The following is a 26,618-nucleotide window of genomic DNA, read 5'->3' as shown; positions in this document are numbered from 1 at the left end:
TATGGTGACACCATTTACCAGATTGCAGCAGCCACTTTAAAACTTTGGATGCAGTCTACCATAGAGCACCCTTCGCTTTATCACAGGTGACAGTTTTAATACTCTACTGCATCCTGTATCAAAAAGTTGTCTGGTCCTCATAACATTTCCAAAGCTCACTTCATTATTCCCTTTTTGTTAACAAAGCTGTACTAAACAAGCTTCCAACTTCACTGTTAAAATATAAAAATACCAAACCCCTTCACAAGGTTTTTAAACTCTTGACATTCCTCGGGTCTCCACCGAACTAGGTATATCCGCTTTTACACTGAATAAAAATATAACAGTTCATATAAGGAAATCAGTCAATTTTAAAACAATTCATTAGGCCCAAATCTATGGATTTCACATGACTGAGAATGCAGATATGCATCTGTTGGACACAGATACCTTAAAAAAAGGTTGGGGCGTGGATCAGAACCAGTCGGTATCTGGTGTGAACACCATTTGCCTCATGCAATGTGCCACATCTCCTTTGCATAGAGTTGGTCAGGCTGTTGATTGTGGAATGTTGTCCCACTCTTCAATGGCTGTGCGAAGTTGCTGGATATTGGCGGGAACTGGAACACGCTGGTGTACACGTCGATCCAGAGCATCCCAAACATGCTCAGCAGGTGAACATGTCTGGTGAGAATGCAGGCTATGGAAGGACTGGGACATTTTCAGCTTCCATAAATTGTGAACAGATCCTTGCTACATGGGGCCGTGCATTATCATGCTGAAACATGAGGTGATGGCGGCATATGAATGGCACGACAATGGTCCTCAGGATCTCATCATGGTATCTCTGTGCATTCAAATTGCCATCGATAAAATGCAATTGTGTTCATTGTCCGTAGCTTATGCCTGCCCATACCATAACCCCACCGCCAGCATGGGGCACTCTGTTCACAACGTTGACGTCAGCAAACCACTTTCCCACATGACGCCATCCACGTCTACCATCTGCCGTCTACCGTGATTCTCCGTGAAGAGTGCACTTCTCCAGCATGCCAGTGGGCAACGAAGGTGAGCATTTTAAGTAGGTTACGACGTCGAACTGCAGTCTGGTCAAGACCCTGGTGAGGACGAATAGCACGCAGATGAGTTTCCCTGATACAGTTTGTGCAGAGATTTTCTTCAGCTGTCCAGGTGGCTGGTCTCAGACGATCCCGCAGGTGAAGAAGCTGGATGAGGAGGTCATGGGTTGGCGTGGTTACACGTGGTCTGCAGGTGAGGCCGGTTGGACGTACTACCAAATTCTCTTAAACGTTGGATTAAAAATGAACATTCAATTCTTTGGCAACAGCTCTGGTGGACATTCCTGCAGTCAGCATGCCAATTGCACACTCTCTCTCAACTTCAGGCATCTGTGGCATTGTGTTTTGTGACACAACTGCATATTTTAGAGTGGCATTTTTATTGTCCCCATCACAAGATGCACCTGTGTAATGATCATGCTGTTTAATCAGTTTCTTGATATGCCACACCTGTCAGGTGGATGGAGAAATGCTCACTAAAAGGGATGTAAACACATTTCTGAGCTTTTTGTGCGTATGGAAAATGAAACATGGGACCAACACTTTACATGTTGCATTTATGTTTTTGTTCAGTGTAGTTTTCAAGCACCTCATTGCTGGAAGCAACTACAAAATACATTACAATTGGATGTTCTGGTGCTGCTCAGGCACAAAAAAATATTGATTAGGGACCATCTCTTATTGAGGAATGTAATTTATTTTTTGAATATGTGTGTTGTGCTGTATTTTTGTATTGTTTGTATTTGATTTAGATTTTGTCATTGTATATGCAAGTCTCCCTTGTGAAAGGGACCCTGCTTAAATAAAATATAGGATAATGTTGGTCATAGCCAGTCAACTGAGTTTTGTGAGTTCATGACTTACTTGAGGGTTCGTTTTTGATTTCGACAACGCCCACTTGCCCACTAACACGGGATACACATCTGCGGTAATAGTGCTATATCCAATCCTATCACAGAACTTGAAGGTGAGACAGACAGACAGCAGGGCAGTGGATCGGACATTGTTTACATAAGACAATATGTCACTTTTTTTTTAACTTGAGAAATACTGCACCAAACACCATAGCTAGGTGTAAAATTGTGACTAAAACCTCCTTGGCAAAAATGTCAAAATGATACTGTATATTTCCTCTGAGTTTGAAATAATACTGTGAAATTGTGAAAATTAGGATGTCCTTTTAATGTAAGAGCTGTTTGGAAATTTCAGCCTGTTTTGGTGGGATGGAGTTTTGCCCTTCCATGTTGACATCATCATGTGGGAAATGGGTTAATACACCAATAAGAGTTCCAAACCTCTCTGTCAATAGCAGCACATTTTCAGTTTTTTCCTCCCCACTCAGATCAGCCTCAGACAGTCCTAGCAAATTCTTGCTTGAGAACTTGTCCTTTTCTAAGAAGCTATTTTTGTTTATTTGTGACCGTTTAAAAAACAACAACATTTTTTACTTAAAATAATCACAGTAAGGTGCTTAATTGTTACCCAGAAATAATTTTATATTAAGATAAAATGGCTGCATTGGACCTTTTTTTTTTAAATGACAGATTTCTTGAGTTATCTTCAATTCATTCGGACTATTTTGAGTAAGTGATACTGTCTTTGTTCCTATGGTTTATCATGGGGACAAACATGAATAACTGCCACATCGAACCACACACCAAAGACTGAAATCTCGTTTTTTCCTAATGAGCAACAGAGAAACACATGCTGAATCGGTGCTTTCGGTCACTCTCTTTAAATTTCCTGTATTGCATAAAAATCCTACATCTGTATATCCCAGTCACTGTGTTTCCTAAATGTTTCGACATGCACCAGCCGTTTAGACTTCTGTTATCAGATAGGCAGTGCACTTTGCTGTCGGTACATAGTTACCATACAGTTGAACTGATGAGAACTTACTTCCGCACAACAGTTCTGACAGGACTATTTTGTGGGGAATCTAATTTGTACAGATATTTTGTTGACTTATCCTTTGGTGTTGGAGTTTTCGAGCAACATGGCACACCACTTTCTCAATGCTGGTACGTAGGTGTAAACGAGGAGGGGGGGGGTGGATTGCCATTGACAAGCGCAACAAAATGTACATTTTACAGTATTATTGCGATCTGTAGACATGTAATTTCAAAGTGACTGTTATTTCAGCTGACCTGGGAGAAGTCAAACGGGGCATCCAGTGCCATGTACAAGTGCGTACTGTAAAAACAAGAATGTACGATACTAAACAATTGTGTTACATCAAAATATGGACACTAAAACTATTGGTCTTACCATCAGCATAAATATCCCACAGTCCCCGTGGTTCTCCTGTCAAGGAAAAGCCCCAATTTAAAGAGGAAAAAAGTATACACACATTTTTAACACAAAGAAATATCAACACTTTGTGGACAGCAGGAGTTGATATGCAGCAATGTTTGAAATAATGTGAAGGCTGGTTAAAAAAATGTCTGTTCCACCTATCTGAGTCCACTGACCCAGTGATATACGCTGTGCAATGTCCCTGAAAGGGACATAGTTATTATGATGCATTATACACCTGGTGGGTCTAATTCTGAATGCTGACTGGTTAAAACCGCATTCCAGCTGTGTCTATTTCACAAGTTACCACCGGCTGAATCTATGACATTAAAATGCCTGTTTACTGTTCCATCTGACTGTGCAATCCACTGTCTCATCAGCACAGCCAGGCAAATTATAAACTTGAACAACAGTGACCTGACAAGGGAGCACATTTTTCTATGCCAGATGAAATCATCATTCGCTTATTTTTATGGATGTATCCAAATAAGTGTCACTAGAAAACAGCTTATGCAAATGCAGCTACTTTGTTGTTAATTAGTCTGCGCTGTTTGACGTGACTAAGTTGGCTGGCTAGCAAGCAAGTGATAAGAACGTTGCCAGTCAGTATGGCAATAGAACATTTAGAACGAACAACTGGGTCGCGTCTATAGAGACAAAACAAAAAGACTGAACGACTGGGTCGCGTCTTTGGCAACCGAACCGATAGAACAAACACCCAGCCAGCTTGGGTACCAATCCTAGATTTGTATCTGGAGTATATCTTGTGGAAGGATAAAATAGTATGAATAAATTAATCAAAATATGTTTTTTACTGAAAATATGTCAATCATTATTTGAATATGTTGCTAACCCGTTGTATAAAAGTGATAATGCCCTCAAAGCCGGTGTTTTGGAGAATATATTGGCACGTTTTGCCAGCCCTCGACTTTGTCTCAGGCCTAACAACACCCGTTCCAATATATCATCCAAACGCCGGCTTCAAGGGCATTGTCACTTAAGGAGAATACAACATTAACACACACACAATGAAAGGTTCTAGAACATGACTGGAATTGTGTGAAATTAACACTATATACCAACGGTCTGCAGAACAGGACCTTGTGTTCTAACAAAGCACATCTTTATCTGGCCAACTGCGCAACACAAATATAACTCGACTAAAGCTGCACACAGCAACATATGATATGTCACCATATCCAAGCAATCGGTTCTCCAAGCATACAGAGTCAAGAAGGTAGCTGACCCTGTGCAGTGGCTTCAAGACCTACAGTACAATTATAATGTTTTATAAAATTCAGACGCTTATCAGTTCGTTGGGTATAATGACATACAATGAAAATAAATGGTGTTTTAATAAAATGATTTGAATAAAAAAATATATAATATACTGTAATGATATTCAAACCACCTACACATAGTTTGATGACAGATTCTTTCACATGATCATCAGACTGAAATTAAGTACAGAATGTCCATCGTTCATTTGAAACCACATTTACTCATTTGATACCTAGTCGGTTGCCATTTAGAACTTCTGGAAGTGTATTGGATGTCAACTGGCATATATGAGTCAAATTGTATTTAAATCATTTAAATAGCAACCATATTTTATGCTTTTACTTACAGGCAAAGTGGTGAAAGGGTCTGCTCCAATGGAAGGCACCCAGGTGTCACAGACTTGCCACAAAGATATCCTTGCCCTGCACAATACAGTAAAAACCAAATGATTATGTAAGGCACTGCCTCTAAAACATTTTACTGTGTTTGTGTGGATCAGTATTTCATAGATCAAGGCAGAGATGGGACCAAGTCACAATTTAGCAATTCTCAAGTCTTAACCTTTGAGTCTCGAGTCAAGTCCCAAGTAATGATGGGCAAGTGTCAAGTCCCAAGTTCCAGAGCTGAGGTCAAGTCACAAGTCCCTAATTTGGGGTTTTGAGTCCTCAAGTCTGTGGTTAACACTAGAACTACCAAGGCGGTCAATCTGACCGTTTTCAATATTGTCATTTCATTAAGTTAATTTCAATAAAAACCTTGAAACCAACTGTCCCTGACTTTTCCTAAATATGTGTGTTTTACACTATCAGTACTTTTAGGTAGATGTCAAACTTTCTGAGCATTTCATCCTCAAAAGTGCCATGGCAGTCAAAATGACCCTATGCATATTTAACAGTAGAATACCTGGGCCTCAATGAGTACCAATAGCTGCCAGTCTAATAAATCCATTTAATATACACAACCTAATTGAAATATTAATGGTTTTATTTTTGAAAGGTCAGTGATATGACATGATACAAAACTATTTATTTCATAAGAACGGAATAGCATGTTCTTGAGTTTTATCTGCTTAGTAGCTGAGGCTATATGGCTGTGCCATGCCAATGAAATCAGCTTGTTCATTTAGCAGACATCGCAGGCTTATATTCTGCTGCCCTACCACAGTCAACACATATTTTACATTAAGAATATAACAGAAGAAAATATACTGAACCAAAATATAAACGGAACGTGCAATAATTTAAAAGATTTTACTGAGTTACAGGTCATATAAGGAAATCAGTCAATTGAAAAAAATTAATTCGACCCTAATCTATGGATTTCACATGATTGGGCAGGGGTGCTACTGTGGGTGGGCCTTGGGGGGCATAGGCCCACCCACTGGAGAGCCAGGGCCAGCCAATCAGAATGGGTTTTTTCCCCACAAAGGGCTTTATTACAGACAGAAATACTCCTCAGTTTCATCAGCTGTTCGGATGGCTTGTCTCAAACGAACCCATATATGAGGAAGCCGGATGTGGAACATTTCTGGGAAATTTGATTTCAGCTCATGAAACATGGGACCAATACTTTAAATCAAATCAAATCAAATGTATTTATATAGCCCTTCGTACATCAGCTGATATCTCAAAGTGCTGTACAGAAACCCAGCCTAAAACCCCAAACAGCAAACACGGTGGCTAGGAAAAACTCCCTAGAAAGGCCAAAACCTAGGAAGAAACCTAGAGAGGAACCAGGCTATGTGGGGTGGCCAGTCCTTTTCTGGCTGTGCCGGGTAGAGATTATAACAGAACATGACCAAGATGTTCAAATGTTCATAAATGACCAGCATGGTCGAATAATAATAAGGCAGAACAGTTGAAACTGGAGCAGCAGCACAGTCAGGTGGACTGGGGACAGCAAGGAGTCATCATGTCAGGTAGTCCTGGGGCACGGTCCTAGGGCTCAGGTCCTCCGAGAGAGAGAGAAAGAAAGAGAGAATTAGAGAGAGCATATGTGGGGTGGCCAGTCCTCTTCTGGCTGTGCCGGGTGGAGATTATAACAGAACGTGGCCAAGATGTTCAAATGTTCATAAATGACCAGCATGGTTGAATAATAGTAAGGCAGAACAGTTGAAACTGGAGCAGCAGCATGGCCAGGTGGACTGGGGACAGCAAGGAGTCATCATGTCAGGTAGTCCTGGGACATGGTCCTAGGGCCCAGGCCAGTTGAAACTGGAGCAGCAGCATGGCCAGGTGGACTGGGGACAGCAAGGAGTCATCATGTCAGGTAGTCCTGGGGCATGGTCCTAGGGCTCAGGTCCTCCGAGAGAGAGAAAGAAAGAGAGAAGGAGAGAATTAGAGAACGCACACTTAGATTCACACAGGACACCGAATAGGACAGGAGAAGTACTCCAGATATAACAAACTGACCTTAGCCCCCCGACACATAAACTAATGCAGCATAAATACTGGAGGCTGAGACAGGAGGGGTCAGGAGACACTGTGGCCCCATCCGAGGACACCCCCGGACAGGGCCAAACAGGAAGGATATAACCCCACCCACTTTGCCAAAGCACAGCCCCCACACCACTAGAGGGATATCTTCAACCACCAACTTACCATCTTTACAGGTTGCATTTATATTTTTTTCAGTATAGAGAGAATATTTCTTCCCAAATAGCAATTGGGGATTGTCGCCAATACTCACATGAGGAACGCGTGCGTGGAGCTTCGTTTATTCTAGGAAAGAGTTTTATTTTTCACAAAAAGACCATCTGTTCAATTTGTAGAGTTGTTTGGGGAAAATAGGTTCATTTAGAAACCTTGCAATCTACTCTTTCCAGTAGGGTGTAGAAATCAAAACGTCTGGCCTGCATGGACTATAGAATGCTATTGAAGAAGTGCTATTTTGTAAGCTCCGTTCTCTTTGTCAGTGCACGCTGCACTGGTCATCAGTCTAATCATTCTCAATTTGATAATATTGTTACACGTCAGACTTGTCAATTTAATCTTGTTTTTAGGCCACATATATTATTATATGTGTGACATTTGTTTCAGTATAACTTAGGTGTAGTTTGAACGGGCCAGCTGGGCAGGTAACTTATTTGAGTGTTTACACTCTATTCGCTTCTGGATCAATCAATACATTTTCTTAACAATTACAATTTACATTTGGTGTCCTGAGGTTTCTTACGACCTAATTTATCTTATTAAATGCTTTGATTTAGCAATTACACAATTTGAAATATCAACAGTCTGAATGACTGTCATGGCCAGTCTATTAGTTATGGAATTCCAGCGCTCTGAGTGTTTCTGTGTGGATCTGAGGTATGTTTTGGGTCATTGTCTTGTTGGAAAGTCCACGTACGGCCAAGTCCCAGCCTTCTGGCAGAGGCAACCATATTGTCAGCCAAAATTGCCTGGTACTTGGTGGAATCCATTATGCTTAAATCTTAACCAGTGCCTCTGGACCTCTGGAATTAAAACAGCCCCAAAACATCACTGACCCACCACCATATTTCACCGTGAGTATGAGGTGCCTCTCCTTGTATGCATCTCTGTTTTGACACCAAACATGCCGATGCTGTATCTGACCAAGACGTTCAATTTTGATCTCATCTGACCAGAGCACCTTCTTCCAATCATCATTTAAATGACGTTTGGCAAACTCCAAGCGCTTGCGTCTGTGTCTTGGGGTCATTAAGGGCTTTCTTCTGGCAACCCTTCCAAAGAGCCTGTGGTTGTGGAGGTGGCATCTGATGGTGCTTTTTTAAACCTGGTCACCCCAAGACGACACCAAGGCCTGCAATTCTTTCACAGTGAGTCTTGGGGATTTTGTTGCTTCTTTCACGATCCTCCTCCCTATCCTGGGGGGCAAAATGCATTTGCGTCCTCTGCATGTGAGGTTTTCAACTGTTCCATATCTTTTAGAATTTTTTTAATGATTGCCCTGACAGTGCTCAGTGGTATATTCAATCGTTTGTGGCTCTTCTTGTAGCCATTACCAGATTTATGAAGGTCTACGACCAGCTGTCCCCTTTTGAACCGCCAGTCCTTTTCTTTTCTTCATGGTGTTGGATGACAAAGGGATATTACATGCCTGTTACCTTGTTTTTATACCCTAGTTAAAAAGGAAGTGGTGTAATGGCTCAATATAGTTTCTTAACACTTAGATAAACTTAAATAAGTGGAATTTAATTCCTGGTTTAATGTTGGTAGATGTTATTTACAATAATATTTAAGGGTGCCATTAATTGTGAACTTGATTTGGAGGACATTGATTTTTAATTAAATCAATAAATCATTTTGTTGGGTTCCATTGAAACATTAATAAAGTACAGTATTTTTCACATGTTGTAATTTTGAGTTTTATCTCTATAATTATAATGTTTATATTTTTTAAAGTATTGTTTGTGCATTGCCAGTCAGAGGTGCCAGTAATTTTGGAGTGTTAACGTCAGCACAAGAACTGTTCATATGGAGCTCATGAAATGGGTTTCCATGGCCGAGCAGCCGCACACAAGCCTAAGAAGTACCATGCGCAATGCCAAGCGTCGACTGGAGTGGTGTAAAGCTTGCCGCCATTGGACTCTGGAGCAGTGGAAATGCGTTCTCTGGAGTGATGACTCACGCTTCATCTGGCAGTCCAACGGACAAATCTGGGTTTGGCGGTTGCCAGGAGGATGCTTCCTGCCCCAAATGCATATAGTGCCAACTGTAAAGTTTGTTGGAGAATGAATAATAGTCTGGGATAGTTTTTCATGGTTCGGACGAGACCCCTTAGTTCCAGTAAGAGGAAATGTTAACGCTACAGCATAAAATTACATTCTAGATGATTCTGTACTTCCAACTTTGTGGCAACAGTTTAGGAAAGGCCCTTTCCTGTTTCAGCATGACATTGGCCCCATGCACAAAGCGAATTCCATACAGAAATGGTTTGTCGAGATTGGTGTGGATGAACTTGGCTGGCCTGCACAGAGCCCTGACCTCATCCCCATCGAACACCTTTGGGATGAATTGGAACACCGACTGTGAGCCAGGCCGAATCACCCAGCAACAGTGCCTGACCTCACTAATGCTCTTTTGGCTGAATGGAAGCTAGTCCCTGCAGCAATGTTCCAACATCTAGTGGAAAGCCTTCCCAGAGGAGTGGAGGCTGTTAAAGCAGCAAACTCCAAAAAACTCTTTGGAGTTCAAAACCTGGCTGCTACTGCGACCCGTAGAATGAGGATGTAGCCAAGCCAATAGAAAGAGAAGCATCCAGGAGCCAACTGAAAGAGGGTGCAGGTTTTGGGCGTGTTTCCCCTGGGCGGTTCTTGCCTGGTCAGGGAAGAACCGCCCAGGACACGGGTCGCAGTCTTACCAAAGTCTCTGACGCGGATTGTGGTGTGTTTGCCTGCCGTAGGTAACATGTGACTAAGATTACACTGCTGTGCAGGGTCACAATGTGTCTCTGGACCTCAGAGAGAGGGAGAGAGAGAAGAGCAAGGGAAATGAAGAAAAGAGAGACTGTGACACCGTGTGGAGGTGTAACTTCTGTGGCTCAGAGTGTGATCACTGAATCGCTCACGTGCATGTTCCATTTCTCTGAATATCATTCCATTCCAGCCTGGGGCGCAGGCAGGTAAGTAAGCAGGCTTCACAGCTTAGGTCTTCAGCAGCAGCCTTTATAAACAGAATACAATGGTCACAAATAGGGCTGTTACGGTGACAGTATTTCCACCACATCGGCGGTCACGAGTCATGACAGCAGTACAATTCCACTTAACCGTTTAGTCACGATATTTTTTCTTTCTTCTCCAAACTCTGATGCTTCTACTGGTCATTAGTAGCCTACCAAACTTGCTAATTGCCTGGTACTCAGCACTCTATTGTCCCTCTAATCACTCTGACATCAATGCAAATGTAATTGAAAATCTAATCAAACACTTCATGGGCTCATATTGCGCAACATTTCTATAGGCTATGCAATTGTGTGAGAAAACAAGAGTTTTTATGACCTCTATTACAAATAGGATCCCATCAGCTTTCTATAGGCGTGGCCTACTGTATTTATTTAGTACTTAACTTTCCTAATATTAAGCACACTGCTTCTCTTTACAACAGGAGTATAGCCTACCTGGCAGGCATGAAAATGAACCAACGGACAAGCGTCCTCTATTTGCTATTTAAGTTCATAAATGACATGTATTTTTCCCCCGCAGCTCCTGTTTTGAGACGGGTGCATGATGGTCCATTCTAAATCAAAACCAATTTTGCACAAACTGTTGAGGTCAGAAGTTTACACACACCTTAGCCAAATACATTTAAACTCAGTTTTTCACAATTCCTGACTTTTAATCCTAGTAATAATTCCCTGTATTAGGTCAGTTAGGATAACCACTTTATTTTAAGAATGTGAAATGTCAGAATAATAGTAGAGAGAATGATTTATTTCAGCTTGTATTTCTTTCATCACATTCCCAGTGGGTCAGAAGTTTACATACACTCAATTAGTATTTGGTAGCATTGACTTTAAATTGTTTAACTTGAATAAAACGTTTCAGGTAGCCTTCCACAAGCTTCCAACAATAAGTTGGGTGAATTTTGGCGAATTTTGCTCGCACAAGCTTTTTCAGTTCTGCCCACACATTTTCTATGGGATTGAGGTCAGGGCGTTGATGATTACCACTTGATACCTTTGACGTTGTTGTCCTTAAGCCATTTTGCCACAACTTTGGAAGTATGCTTGGTGTCATTGTCCATTTGGAAGACCAATTTGCGTCCAAGCTTTAACTTCCTGACTGATGTCTTGAGATGTTGCTTCAATATATCCACATAATTTTCCTCCCTCATGATGCCATCTATTTTGTGAAATGCACCAGTCCCTCCTGCAGCGAAGCACCCCCACAGCGTGCTTCACTGTTGGGATGGTGTTCTTCGGCTTGCAAGCCTCCCCCTTTTTCCTCCAAACATAACAATGGTCACTATGGCCAAACAGTTCTATATTTGTTTCATCAGACCAGAGGACATTTCTCCAAAAGTACTCTCTTTGTCCCCATGTGCAGTTGCAAACCGTAGTCTGGCTTTTTTTATGGCGGTTTTGGAGCAGTGGCTTCTTCCTTGCTGAGCGGCCTTTCAGGTTATATCGATATAGGATTTGTTTTACTGTGGATATAGATACTTTTGTACCTGTTTCCTCCAGCATCTTCACAAGGTCCTTTGCTGTTGTTCTGGGATTATTGGGCGGTTAATCTTAGGAGACAGCGTCTCCTTCCTGAGCGGTATAATGGCTGCGTGGTCCCGTTGTGTTTATACTTGTGTACTATTGTTTGTACAGATGAACGTGGTACCTTCAGGCGTTGCTCCCAAGGATCAACCAGGCTTGAGTTTGAGTTTATTTTTTATTTTTACAGGGACAGTGCACATTAATCAACGTTTCAGTAAAAGTGCCGGTTTTAGCCAGCCGGCTAATTTTCAACCGCAGTCCCTGGGCAGGTTATTAAAAACAATTACAATATAGACAATAGCAACATAGAACAAGCAAGACATAGCATACAGACAGAGCAACATAGGACAAGCAAGACGTAGCATACAGACAACAAAAAGCAGCAATACAAAATTCATAAAAGCAACAGTGTTTCCACACCTCACAAGCTACAGACAACATGGAAAGCGGCAACACACAGCTAGGGACCATGTTCACAAATCTGATTGACCTTTAGCCATGTCTTCAAGCATTTTGTGTAAGTGTGATATGTGGTGCAGTTATTGTGTCTGATGGCTTGTGGAGGTCTACAATTTATTTTCTGAGGTCTTGGCTGGTTTCTTTTGATTTTCCCATGATGCCAAGCAAGGAGGCACTGAGTTTGAAGGTAGGCCTTGAAATTGGTTCAAATTATGTCAATTAGCCTATCAGAAGCTTCTAAAGCCATGACATCATCAACCTGGAATTGTGATACAGTGAATTATAAGTGAAATAATCTGTCTGTAAACAATTGTTGAAAAATGACTTGTGTCATGCACAAAGTAGATGTCCTAACCGACTTTCCAAACCTATAGTTTGTTAACAAGAAATTTGTAGAGAGGTTGAAAAACAAGTTTTAATGACTCCAATTTAAGTGTACGTAAACTTGAATGTAAACTTCCAACACATAATGTGATATTTGAGGCTCTCTCTCACTAATTGATTGTACAATGTGTTAACATATAGTATTATATTATGACGTCAGTTTGTGATTGTGTGACTTGAGGGATAGATACATGTTAATTTTGACATTTATTAAAAAAATGTATGAACAATGGGAACACTGCCTTGTTCATCTGAGCCTTGCTGTTTGAAAGCTGTCGCAGATGCACTTCCCCCAACTTCACTCCTCAACTTACTTCTACAGTCAGTTGCTTTAGCCTTACCACTCAATCACACCTAATATCTGTGGTGCTGCTCGTGGCATCGCCGTCTTGCTGAGTCTACCTTTTGACTTTTATACATTTAATCTCAATGTGACCTGCCAGATTAAGAATCTTAAACCCCATCAGAGAAAAAAGCTGAAAATAATTTAACATAACTGAAAGGAATTTTCATTTACTATAATAGCCTTGCTCTGTAATATTCAGGGCCGTACAGTAGAATATAATACATTTAACTACAGTTTACGTCGGAAGTTTACATACACTTAGGTTGGAGTCATTAACTAGTTTTTCAACCACTCCACAAATTTCTTGTTAACAAACTATAGTTTTGGCAAGTCGGTTAGGACATCTACTTTGTGCATGACACAAGTCATTTTTCAACAATTGTTTACAGACAGATTATTTCACTTATAATTGACTGTCTTTAAACAGCTTGGAAAATTCCAGAAAATTATGTCATGGCTTTAGAAGCTTCTGATAGGCTAATTGACATCATTTGAGTCAATTGGAGGTGTACCTGTGGATGTATTTCAAGGCCTACCTTCCAACTCAGTGCCTCTTTGCTTGACATCATGGGAAAATCAAAAGAAATCAGCCAAGACCTCAGAAGAAATATTGTAGACCTCCATAAGTCTGGTTGATCCTTGGGAGCAATTTTCAAACACCTGAAGGTACCACGTTCATCTGTACAAACAATAGTACGCTGTTATAAACACCAGGGGACCACGCAGCCGTTATACCGCTCAGGAAGGAGACGCGTTCTGTCTCCTAGAGATAAATGTACTGTGGTGCGAAAAGAGCCAATCAATCCCAGAACAACAGCAAAGGACCTTGTGAAGATGCGGGAGGAAACCGGAAACACAAATATCTATACCCACAGTAAAACAAGTCCTATATCGACATAAACTGAAAAGGCCGCTCAGCAAGGAAGACTGCCATAAAAAAGCCAGACTACAGTTTGCAACTGCACATGGGGACAAAGATGATACTTTTTGTAGAAATGTCCTCTGGTCTGATGAAACAAAAATAGAACTGTTTGGCCATAATGACCATCGTTATGTTTGGAGGAAGAAGGGGGAGGCTTGCAAGTCAAAGAACACCATCCCAAACGTGAAGCACGGGGGTGGCAGCATCATCTTGTGGGGGTGCTTTGCTGCAGGAGGGACTGGTGCACTTCACAAAATAGATGGCATCATGAGGGGATAAATGATGTGGATATATTGAAGCAACATCTCAAGACATCAGTCAGGAAGTTAAAGCTTGGTCGCAAATGGGTCTTCCAAATGGACAATGACCCCAAGCATACTTCCAAAGTTGTGGCAAAATGGCGAGCTACTAGTTCCCCTTTGGGAACTCACCCCACCCCCCCTGAGCTGTAATGTGGCGCAGGGAACGCAAGAAATAATCCTAAAAATATTTAACCTCCACAGAATCGCTTGAAAAATGCCTCAAATGAAAGATAAAGAAGTTATTTATCTACCCAGCAAGTCAGATTTCTAAAATGTTTTACGGCGAAAACATAGCACATATTTATGTCCAACCACCACTGCATACATACCTCATTAGCTTAGCCAAGTAGGAAAAAATATGCAATCAACAAACGCAGGATTAAAAGAAAAATCATTTCACTAACCTTTTGAAATCTTCATCAGATGACAGTAATATAACATGTTACACAGTACATTCATTTTTTTTTCAATAATATGCAATATATATCCATAAATCTCTGTTTACAATTATGCATCGTTCAAAAAATGCTACTGCAATGTCAGGAGAAAGAAATAGCTCCGGCAGATAACGTCAGCTAACAAGGAATACACATCATAAACTTTGACTAAATATGCATGTTTTACATATGTATGGCAAGATAAACTTCTTCTAAATGCAATTGCTATGTTACAATTATTTTTAATGTTACATTTGGCGTTTACTAGGCTATAATAGAGAGTCGGCGCTCTCATTTAGCATGCTGACTCCTCTATCATGGAGTCGGCAGAAACCCAAAATGAAGACGTAAATATTCCCTTACCATGGCTGTTCTTGCTTCAGAAGACGTGGAAGGGTTAATACTCACCAAGTTAGCGTTCAGTTTGCAAGTCTGTCTTTCCGTTCTCAAACTAGACACTTTTCGGTCTAAATGTATGCAAATTTCAAGTGGCTGCGCACCAAAACGTCGAAAGTATACATTATATTTCAAGTAAACTTGTCAAACTATGTTTATAATTAAGCCTTAGCATGTTATAAAGGTCTACAGCAATCGTGAGGGCGAACAGATTAGCACACGTTGTTCAGTCTGTCCTGGGAGAAAGAGAGAGAAATATCCAATCTCCCATTGGTGAAACTTTTTTTTTGCGTCACCGGGACGTTTGGTCACGCTGAACGTCTCGTGAGCACGTGATTCTCACAGTTACAGGCCTCGTCGAAAGCAGGCTTCACGCTGAAGACATAGAACGTGTTTCCATGGTTATAGCTCTTTGGGAAGTGTGTATACAGTGACGTCAAAGTGATGGCAACTTTTCCCATTACAAGAGAGACTTTGGGAGAATGCATGCCCTGAGACTTCTGCTTTAGCTAGAGACAAAATTTAAACGGTTTTATAAGCTTTAGAGTGTTTCCTATTCGATAACAATTTTTAATTGCATATATTAGCAACTTTTGACAAAAATGTATCATGGTTTATATGGGTGCCGAATTCCTCCAGAAGGGGCAGTATTCTGGGGTAGCCTTAACAGGTTTTAAGGACAACAATGTCAAGGTATTGGAGTGGCCATCACAAAGCCCTGACCTCAATCCCATATAAAATGTGTGGTCAGAACTGATAGTGTGTGCGAGCAAGGAGGCCTACAAACCTGACTCAGTTACACCAGCTCTGTCAGGAGGAATGGGCCAAAATTCACCCAGCTTATTGTGGAAGGCTACCTGAAACATTTGACCAAAGTTAAACAATTTAAAGGCAATGCTACCAAATACTAATTGAGTGTATGTAAACTTCTGACCCACTGGGAATGTGATGAAAGAAATAAAAGCTGAAATAAATCGTTCTCTCTACTATTATTATTCTTCACATTCTTAAAATAAAGTGGTTATCCTAACTGACCTAATACAGGGAATTATTACTAGGATTAAAAGTCAGGAATTGTGAAAAACTGAGTTTTTAAATGTATTTGGCTAAGGTGTATGTAAACTTCTGACTTCAACTGTACATTTACACCAATTTACACAGGGGGAATTCATATCCAGGTTGGATTCTTTACATTGATAGAACCATGTGAATATACTGTTTAGTCAACTCCACTGTGTTAGTGTTTGGAGTGAGCGGTGCTTAGTCTGTGTGTACTGTACAATATAGGTTTGGAATCCATAGATAGCTTATCTGTTGCAATACACTACATACACCCTTTCTGCCTGCTGTCTTTCATTAGTATTTAAGCCCTTTTGTGTTGTAGGTGTACTGTATAGATGGTATAGCTGTCATCTCAACAGTGACCCCAATCTCCCCTGCCACGCACCAACAACACACACCCCAGCATAGTTCCGTGGCCTCTGAACTTTCCAGGCCATTGCTCTCTTGACCTTTTTATTGTTGTCCGATTGAGAGGAGATGGAGATGCAGGAGTGATGGAAGAGAGATGGAGAGGAAATGGATAAGCAGCAAAGCTGCATAGTTGCTATACACACACACACACACACACACACCCTTTCTGCCTTCTGTCTTGCTTTAGTATTTAAGCCCTTTTGTGTTGTAGGTGTACTGAATAGATGGTTTAAACAACCATGTTTGATTGGTATTTATGCTATTTTGTGTTGTAGGTGTACTGTATAGATGGTTTAAACAACCATGTTTGATTGGTATTTATGCTATTTTGTGTTGTAGGTGTACTGTATAGATGGTTTAAACAACCATGTTTGATTGGTATTTATGCTATTTTGTGTTGTAGGTGTACTGTATAGATGGTTTAAACAACCATGTTTGATTAGTATTTAAGCTCTTTGTGGTGGGCTGTATAGCGGTGGAGCATTAACATGGTTTAATAGGCCTTCCTGGGGTGTCGGCATTCTTTCATCCTCACACTCAGTCAGTGACAGTTGGGGTCTATTGTTGTTAAATAGTGCCCCCCACCCCCCCACAGAGTCAACTAATGAATTGCAACAGCAACACCAGCCACAGCTGCTGTAATGAAAAGGACTAGAGAGATTTACAGCCAATAGCTCTTATCCCCTCTGAGGGAAACATCACAATGCCACTCTTACTCTTCTCTTCAGCTACTTTTGTTAGAATTTTCAACAAAGAAGAGTTGGCTGTGTTGCCTCTGTTCTGTATCTCATAGGTTACAAGTATTTAGTGTTGTAACAGATCTGTCTCTACCAACAGTACATAAAATAAGTGCTGTAGTCTTGACTCTTATTCAATTCAAACTAGAGGTTGACCGATTTTATGATTTTTCAACACCGATAGCGATTTATTGGAGCACCAAAAAAAAAAAGTAGATGCCGATCTTTCTTTCTTTCTTTCTTTCTTTCTTTTAATTTTTTATATTTGTAATAATGAAAATTACAACAATACTGAATGAACAATGAAAACAACTTTTTATTTTAACTTAATACATAAAGAAAATCAATTTAGTTTCAAATAAATAATGAAACGTGTTCAATTTGGTTTAAATAATGCAAAAACACAGTGTTGGAGAAGAAAGTAAAAGTGCGACATGTGCCATTGTATAAAAGCTAACGTTTAAGTTCCTTGCTCAGAACAAGAGCACATATGAAAGCTGGTGGTTCTTTTTAACATGAGTCTTCAATATTCCCAGTTAAGAAGTTTTAGGTTTTAGTTATTAAAGGAATTATAGGACTCTTTCTCTCTATACCATTTGTATTTCATATACCTTTGACTATTGAATGTTCTTATAGGCATTTTAGTATTGCCAGCCTAATCTCGGGAGTTGATAGGCTGCTGGCAAACGCAGTAAAGTGTTTGAATGAATGCTTACGAGCCTGCTGCTCTCTACTACCGCTCAGTCAGACTGCTCTATCAAATATTAAATCATATACTTAATTATAATAAATACACAGAAATACGAGCCTTTGGTCATTAATACTGTCAAATCCAGAAACGATCATTTCGAAAACAAAACGTTTATTCTTTCAGTGAAATACAGAACCGTTCTGTATTTTATCGAACGAGTGGCAACCCTAAGTCTAAATATTGCTGTTACATTGCACAAACTTCAATGTTATGTCATAATTATATACATTTCTGGCAAATGAATTACGGTCTTTGTTAGGAAGGAAATTGTCTTCACACAGTTCGCAACGAGCCAGGCTGCCCAAACTGCTGCATATACCCTGACTGCTTGCGCTGAACGCAAGCGAAGTGACACATTTCCTTAGTTAATATTGCCTGCTAACATGAATTTATTTTAACTATATATGCAGGTTTTAAAAAATATACTTCTGTATTGATTTTAAGAAAGTCATTGTTTATGGTTAGGTACATTTGTGCAACGATTGTGTGTTTTTCCCGCTAATGCGCTTTTGTTAAATCATCACCCGTTTAGCAAAGTTAAATGATAAATTTAACAGGCACCCCATTGATTATATGCAATGCAGAACAAGCTAGTTAACATAGTAATATAATCAACCTTGTGTAGTTAACTAGTGATTATGTGAAGATTTTACTGTTTTTTACAAGATAAGTTTAATGCTAGCTAGCAACTTACCTTTGCTCCTTGCAGCCACAAGGTCCTTTTGATGCTGCACTCGCGTAACAGGTGGTCAGCCTGCCACGCAGTCTCCTCGTGGATTGCAATGTAATCGGCATCCAAAAAGGCCGATTACCGATTGTTATGAAAACTTGAAATCGGCCCTAATTAATAAATCGTCCAACCTCTAATTCAAACAGTCTGTTTCTGTTGCTTAAACTAGTGACTGTTACATATTGTTTATTGAGGAGAAGAGTGCCCATGCTTTTCTGGAGCAAGTGGCTTTGTCTTCTGATTTATTTTGCACAGAGAACTGTAGGAAGAGGACTTGAAGTTTGTGTGCGTGCGTCTGTCTGTCTCTTATTGCTGGGGGGGAGGACGCCCCCCATCCAAACAAGAAAGGACGGCCCCCATCCAATCTGCACCACCACATCCCATGACAATCCACCATCACACAAACCCTGGTCCAAAGCTGTCATCTCAACAGCGATCCCACCCTCCCCCGCCACACACCAACAACACACACACCCCAGCATAGTTCTGTGGCCTCTGGACTTTCCAGGCCAATGCTCTCTTGACCTTTATTGTTGTCTGAGTGAGAGGAGATAGAGATGCAGGAGTGATGGAAGTGCGCTGGAGAGGAAACTGATAAGCTGCAAAGTTGCAATACACACACACACACACACACACACACACACACACACTTTCTTTACTATTTAAGCCGTTTTGTGTTGTAGGTGTACTGTATAGATGGTTTAAACAACCATGTTTGATTAGTATTTAAGCTCTTTGTGGTGGGCTGTATAGCGGTGGAGCATTAACATGGTTTAATAGGCCTTCCTGGGGTGTCGGCATTCTTTCATCCTCAGGACCAGAGATTTACAGCCAATAGCTCTTATCCCCTCTAAGAAGGGAAACTTCACAATGCCACTCTGTCACTCTTCTCTACAGCTACTTTTGTTTGAATTTTCAACAGAGTTGACAGCTTTGGACCAACACGGCCATCTCAACAGCGACCCCACGCTCCCCTGCCACACACCAACAACACACACACCAGCACAGTTCTGTGACCTCTGACCTTTCCAGGCCAATGCTCTCTTGACCTTTTATTGTTGTCAGAGTGAAAGGAGATAGAGATGCAGGAGTGATGGAAGAGGGATGGAGAGGAAACGGATAAGCAGCAGAGCTGTATAGTTACAAAACCTTCCCAGAGACACTGTCTGTCATGAGCAATACTATTATGTAGAGTTAGGGGGCTTTCATACTAAATTGGTTTGGAGCCTTTTTAGACCAAACTCTGGCGTGTTTCCCCCTTAGTTCAGTTAATTTGGACTGGTGTGAACACTATCTGCACTCTGGAGCGCAATAAACAACGCACTGTGGTTCGCTCAAAAATAGTGACCTCGGTCCAATTCCATTCGTACCAAATACAGATCGCTGCAGGTGAGAACGCAGTCCGGACCAAACACAGGATAAGAACCAGAAGCTGGGAATTATTATTGGTTGTTTGACTGAGAGTATTTGATGAAATGCACACAGTACCATCATTTCACATCTATGAAGCGTTCTGTGAGTAGCAAGCAGCCCATTTATGATCACATCCGATGCAGATTAGGGGAGACTGGGCTGGGGCTATACCCGTGATTATAGTGTACTCATGTCGCAGTTAGAGCGCAGTTCCTCCTGCATGTTGTTGGAAGACCCAAGCGGAAGTAATATGAAGTTTGTGACACACAAAATAGATGGATTTTAATGTAAACATTTTTCAAAAAAAATGTAAAACAAATACTTGCATGAACACGGTTTTGATTAGGCATTTTAGTTAGTTTGACATTTTGAAATGTAAAACCAACCGGACCCAAAAAAAAATAAATACAATGTAACAAATAATCGAACTCTGATTCAAACTATAGCTCAAAACAGGGGTCTCCAACTGGTAGATCACGAGCACCCGTAAGTAGCTACCTACGAGTAGTTTGCCAAGCAATTCTGAAAGTGCATGCCTTTTTTTCATCGCAAACTGTCATAAATATACAGCTCCTGGCTACTATCCAATCAAAGCCACATTTGACATTATCCCAGCTGTTTTTAGCCACTATTGGCTTAACGTAACACAATTACTCACAATTAATTTCCAGCAATATTTCCCCCGTCTGTCTGTTTGGTGCTTGCGTTTATCACTCCGTATGTAGCCAGTTAGCGTTGCTAATGATAACGTCTTGTGCGTAGAGAAAGATTTTCTCCTAAAACATTCTCAATTAAATGTTAACTGTAAATACCTGACATACAGTGGGGCAAAAAAGTATTTAGTCAGCCACCAATTGTGCAAGTTCTCCCACTTAAAAAGATGAGAGGCCTGTAATTTTCATCATAGGTACACTTCAACTATGACAGACAAAATGAGAAAAAAAAATCCAGAAAATCACATTGTAGGATTTTTAATTAATTTATTTGCAAATTATGATGGAAAATAAGTATTTGGTCACCTACTAAGCCGCAAGATTTCTGGCTCTCACAGACCTGTAACTTCTTCTTTAAGAGGCTCCTCTGTCCTCCACTCGTTACCTGTATTAATGGCACCTGTTTGAACTTGTTATCAGTATAAAAGACACCTGTCCACAATCTCAAACAGTCACACTCCAAACTCTACTATGGCCAAGACCAAAGAGCTGTCAAAGGACACCAGAAACAAAATTGTAGACCTGCACCAGGCTGGGAAGACTGAATCTGCAATAGGTAAGCAGCTTGGTTTGATGAAATCAACTGTGGGAGCAATTATTAGGAAATGGAAGACATACAAGACCACTGATAATCTCCCTCGATCTGGGGCTTCACGCAAGATCTCACCCCGTGGGGTCAAAATGATCACAAGAACGTTGAGAAAAAATCCCAGAACCACACGGGGGGACCTAGTGAATGACCTGCAGAGAGCTGGGACCAAAGTAACAAAGCCTACCATCAGTAACACACTACGCCGCCAGGGACTCAAATCCTGCAGTGCCAGACGTGTCCCCCTGCTTAAGCCAGTACATGTCCAGGCCCGTCTGAAGTTTGCTAGAGAGCATTTGGATGATCCAGAAGAAGATTGGGAGAATGTCATATGGTCAGATGAAACCAAAATATAACCTTTTGGTAAAAACTCAACTCGTCGTGTTTGGAGGACAAAGAATGCTGAGTTGCATCCAAAGAACACCATACCTACTGTGAAGCATGGGGGTGGAAACATCATGCTTTGGGGCTGTTTTTTTTTTAAAGGGACCAGGACGACCAATCCGTGTAAAGGAAAGAATGAATGGGGCCATGTATCGTGAGATTTGGAGTGAAAACCTCCTTCCATCAGCAAGGGCATTGAAGATGAAACGTGGCTGGGTCTTTCAGCATGACAATGATCCCAAACACACCGCCCGGGCAACGAAGGTGTGGCTTCGTAAGAAGCATTTCAAGGTCCTGGAGTTGCCTAGCCAGTCTCCAGATCTCAACCCCATAGAAAATCTTTGGAGGGAGTTGAAAGTCCGTGTTGCCCAGCAACAGCCCCAAAAACATCACTACTCTAGAGGAGATCTGCATGGAGGAATGGGCCAAAATACCAGCAACAGTGTGTGAAAACCTTGGGAAGACTTACAGAAAACGTTTGACCTCTGTCATTGCCAACAAAGGGTATATAACAAAGTATTGAGAAACTTTTGTTATTGAACAAATACTTATTTTCCACCATAATTTGCAAATAAATTCATTAAAAAATCATACAATGTGATTTTCTGGATTGTTTTTTTCTCATTTTTGTCTGTCATAGATTAAGTGTACCTATGATGAAAATTACAGGCCTCTCTAATCTTTTTAAGTGGGAGAACTTGCACAATTGGTGGCTGACTAAATACTTTTTTGCCCCACTGTAACTATATTATGATTATTTGTATCAATTTGGCGGCCATTGTTTAACAAACTGTGCCATGACATGTGCTGCAGCAGTAGGCCAAACAGCAGAAACATCGCTAGACTAACACATTCCTCACTTTCCAGTTGCACAATTTAAAGGGGAACTACACAAAAATCCCAAACGGTTAGATTTTTATCCCCAGACCTGAAAAATGGTCTTCTGGTGAGATTTAAGAATTGACATGAACTCAGAACATACATTTTTGTTGTGTCTATATGAATAATTGTAATATTGAGAGTTTTAAGAAAAATGTAGAAAAAAATCCCAAACCAGGAAAAATAAAACTGAGAGAACCGAATTTGGGGAAAATACCAAATCATTTTGAGGGGCCAGTCATTCCAAATACAGGTTGCTAACCATTATTTTCACAGGTAAATTGACAGAGAGGAATGTGCCTGTTTGAACGCTTTAATGAATGAGTAGCTCGCAACCTTTCATTCTTTTTAAGTAGCTCTCATGCTAGAAGATGTTGGAAACCCCTGGCTCGGAACTGTGTGTGAAAATGCACTTCGTTTGGCTGTTATGTCCCTTTCACATCCCTAGTACGAAATTATTCAAGGGCAGATCAAATACAGATAAGATCATAGGTTATCTATTGGTTTCTGAATAGAAAAGTAACAGCAGAAGCCTCTCATGAATAGGCCCCAATGCCTAGGTTGCTTAGCTCTCTGACATTTGTTGTAGATTGTTGGCTAGACTAAGCATAACAATGTATCGTTCTTGCAAAGACCTGGCCATGCTTAGCTGTGGACAATTATCTGGTAAGACTGGGATACATACATACACACACACACACACACACACACACACACACACACACACACACATATCTGGTGGGCAGGGATTGTGTTCCTCCTTAAGTGGAATCTTACATCACAGTGGAACAGAGCTCAGGTTACCATGGTGATGTAGCCAGCACTGTCAACCATGGGTATACTGGGTAGGGTTAAAGTTAGCGTTGCATGTGTCTTTCTCCTCTTTCTCTGTTCCCCTTTTCTCTCCGTCTCTGTCTTTTTCTCTTTCTGTCTCTCTCATGCTCTCTGTTTCTCTTTTTACCTTCCCTGCATCTCCACACATTCTAGTCCACAGAGTATGTGCTTCTGATAAAGAAGTTGTCTGTGTAAGCAATAAGGCACTATGGGGGTGTGGTATATGGCCAATATACCACGGCTAAGGGCTGTTCTTATGTACAATGCAGAGTGCCTGGATACAGCCTTTAGTCGTGTTATATTGGCCATATACCACAAACCCCCCGAGGTGCCTTATGGCTATTATAAACTGGTTACCAACGTGATTAGAGCAGTAAAAATAAATATTTTGTCATACCTGTGGTATATGGTCTGATATACTACAGCTGTCAGCCAATCAGCATTCAGGGCTTGAACCACCCAGTTTATAATTGTTGTTATAGGACTGTGTTCATAGGACTATATCCCTCTGGGTGGACAATAAACAGATTGAACATGAAGTTATTCTAGGTGCTTCTGTAAAATTCTGATTTTGTATTCTTGTAAATTTCACATCTGTTTCTCTGCAACTGACCTGTACCCCTGAACATTGACTTGTAAGTAAGCATTTCACGGTAACACCTGTTGTGTTCAGGGGATGTGACAAATAAAATTGGATTTGAACTGCAAGGAGTCACAACTGACTGAAAACACACTCATACACCCACACTGAAATGTGTACCCTTCAGAATCCAGGGTTTGAAGAGCGGGTAATGGATTGTTGTCAACACTAAGACATCAGCTCCATGGATCTCTCTAACTCTCGGTTTCTCTCTGTGTCTCATGGTGGACGCTCTCTCTGACAAATGTGATGAGCCCTTTGATGTTGTTGACGTTCATGGTTTCCGTGGTTTCCATGCCCCCGGGGTAGTAATGGTGTGCAAGTCAGTCAGCCGCACAGACACAGTCTCTGTCTCTCTCGTTCCGCTCGGCTCACATGCTAGTGTCTCCTCATGTTAAAACTGGGCTCATCAGAACGAATTGAGCCGGGAGAAACAGAGCTGTGGTAGTCTCTGTCACACAACACTGTACCCTTTGGGACAGACCATACACACACACCATTGTAGTCTACTATGGGACAGACTGCCACTGTAGGACAGCCTGTTAGGGCACCAACTCATGTGTTTTATTATTACGTACATGTCACGAAAAGGTGTGTGTGTGTGTGAGATAGGCCTATGGCTTTGTAACAAGCGTGTGTGTGTATAGAGAGATGGCTCAATTAATCAATCTCATTAATTACCTGACTGATGAACGGTTAATGAATGTTGGCTGTCATTTTTAACTACTATCTCACCCTCTCCCCTTTACCCCTCACCTGTCCACCTCTCTCCTCTGTCTCTCAGCCTCTTTCTCCCCCTCCCCTCTCTATCGCTTTCCCCCCTCTTTCAGCCCTCCCACACAGATGCACCCCGCCGCCCAGCTCGACAGGAGCGATGGGATGTGTCAACTAGGTACTTTACTTGCCAACATTAAACACTAACTGGGGGAAGGAATGGGTGAGGGGCTTAGAAAAGGGAGGGGGGGGGCATGATGTCAACTAGGTACTTCACACATTGACCAATCCAAAACCTGAAGATGGATGAGAAGGCAAAGGGGAGAAGAGGGGCGCAGTCAACACTGCTGGCAGACACAAGAGAGAAGGGGGAGGTAGAAGAATGGAGGATGGGAGAAGAGGGTTTGTGCAGAGGAGGTAGTATAAGGGTAAGGAAAGGCTAAGGACAGAAGGAAGCTCAGGGCTAGTTTCCCGGAACTAGATTAAAGCTACTCCTGGACTAAAAAGCTTTCTCTGGAGACTGGAGAGGAGGCTTAGTCTGTCATTTTTAAAGCAGAGGGATGGGGTGAGGGTGTTGATGGAAAGGTATTGACAAGAAGGCCTTGTGTCTCATGGGGGTGAGACAGTGGGTGATAGCGAGACAGTGGGTGGGGGCTCTCCTTCTCTCTCCTCACGCTTCCTTCTCCTCCTTCCCATCTCTGACCTTTTATCCCTCTACCTTCTTTCTCTCCTCCTTTGTCTCCCTCGCTCTCCTCCTCATTTTCCCTGTCTACTCTGCTTTACTTTTGACCCTATCTGCCCCTCCCCAATGCCCGGTCTTTACCCTCCCCAATGCCCGGTCTTTACCCTCCCCAATGCCCGGTCTTTACCCTCCCCAATGCCCGGTCTTTACCCTCCCCAATGCCCGGTCTTTACCCTCCCCAATGCCCGGTCTTTACCCTCCCCAATGCCCGGTCTTTACCCTCCCCAATGCCCTGTCTTTACCCTCCCCGATGCCCTGTCTTTACCCTCCCGATGCCCTGTCTTTACCCTCCCGATGCCCTGTCTTTACTCTCCCCGATGCCCTGTCTTTACCCTCCCGATGCCCTGTCTTTACCCTCCCCGATGCCCTGTCTTTACCCTCCCCGATGCCCTGTCTTTACCCTCCCCGATGCCCTGTCTTTACCCTCCCCGATGCCCTGTCTTTACCCTCCCCGATGCCCTGTCTTTACCCTCCCCGATGCCCTGTCTTTACCCTCCCGATGCCCTGTCTTTACCCTCCCGATGCCCTGTCTTTACCCTCCCCGATGCCCTGTCTTTACCCTCCCCGATGCCCTGTCTTTACCCTTTATCCTTGCTCTCCTCCCTCGTCCCCTAGCCCCTTCTCTGTTTGTAATCGACAGCATGTACTGTATGAGTACATACATCTGGGTTTGTGTCCCGAATTGCACCATATTCACTTTTTAGTGCAGTACTTTTTTACCAGGGCCTATAGAGCTCTGATCAAAAGTAGTGCACTATAGAGGGAATAGGGTGCCATTTTGAACTCATTCTGGGTCTTCCAGGCCCAACCCAGTATCAGGTTTTTCAACAGTCCTGGATCCCCTCTGACCTTTGATCCAGTCTAGGGTAAAGAGAAGGTGACTGTGCAGATACTGTTGCCTCAGGTCAAGTCTTGGGCTCTGGAACCAGGACCAGACCACTGTTTCTCTGT

At 41.8% G+C, this 26,618-nt stretch overlaps 1 protein-coding gene across 3 annotated transcripts in view; it reads left to right on the top strand.

The window, feature by feature from the left end:
• slc23a2 (solute carrier family 23 member 2) overlaps positions 1-26,618 on the top strand; it is a 73,418-nt gene that overhangs the window by 13,197 nt on the left and 33,603 nt on the right. The window contains exon 2 of one of the 3 annotated variants that reach the window (XM_065011654.1): positions 24,996-25,103. The exons of the other annotated variants lie outside the window; for them this stretch is intronic. Within the exon in view, the coding sequence (XP_064867726.1) occupies positions 25,055-25,103 (49 nt within the window). The 5' untranslated portion in view covers positions 24,996-25,054. The remainder of the gene's footprint in view (positions 1-24,995; positions 25,104-26,618) is intronic. 3 annotated transcript variants of the gene reach the window in all.

Source organism: Oncorhynchus nerka, linkage group LG27 (assembly GCF_034236695.1).
Source record: "Oncorhynchus nerka isolate Pitt River linkage group LG27, Oner_Uvic_2.0, whole genome shotgun sequence".
NCBI classification, from domain to species: Eukaryota; Metazoa; Chordata; class Actinopteri; order Salmoniformes; family Salmonidae; genus Oncorhynchus; species Oncorhynchus nerka.
Note: the sequence above shows the minus strand (reverse complement) of the source record. Positions and strands in the feature narration are given on the sequence as shown.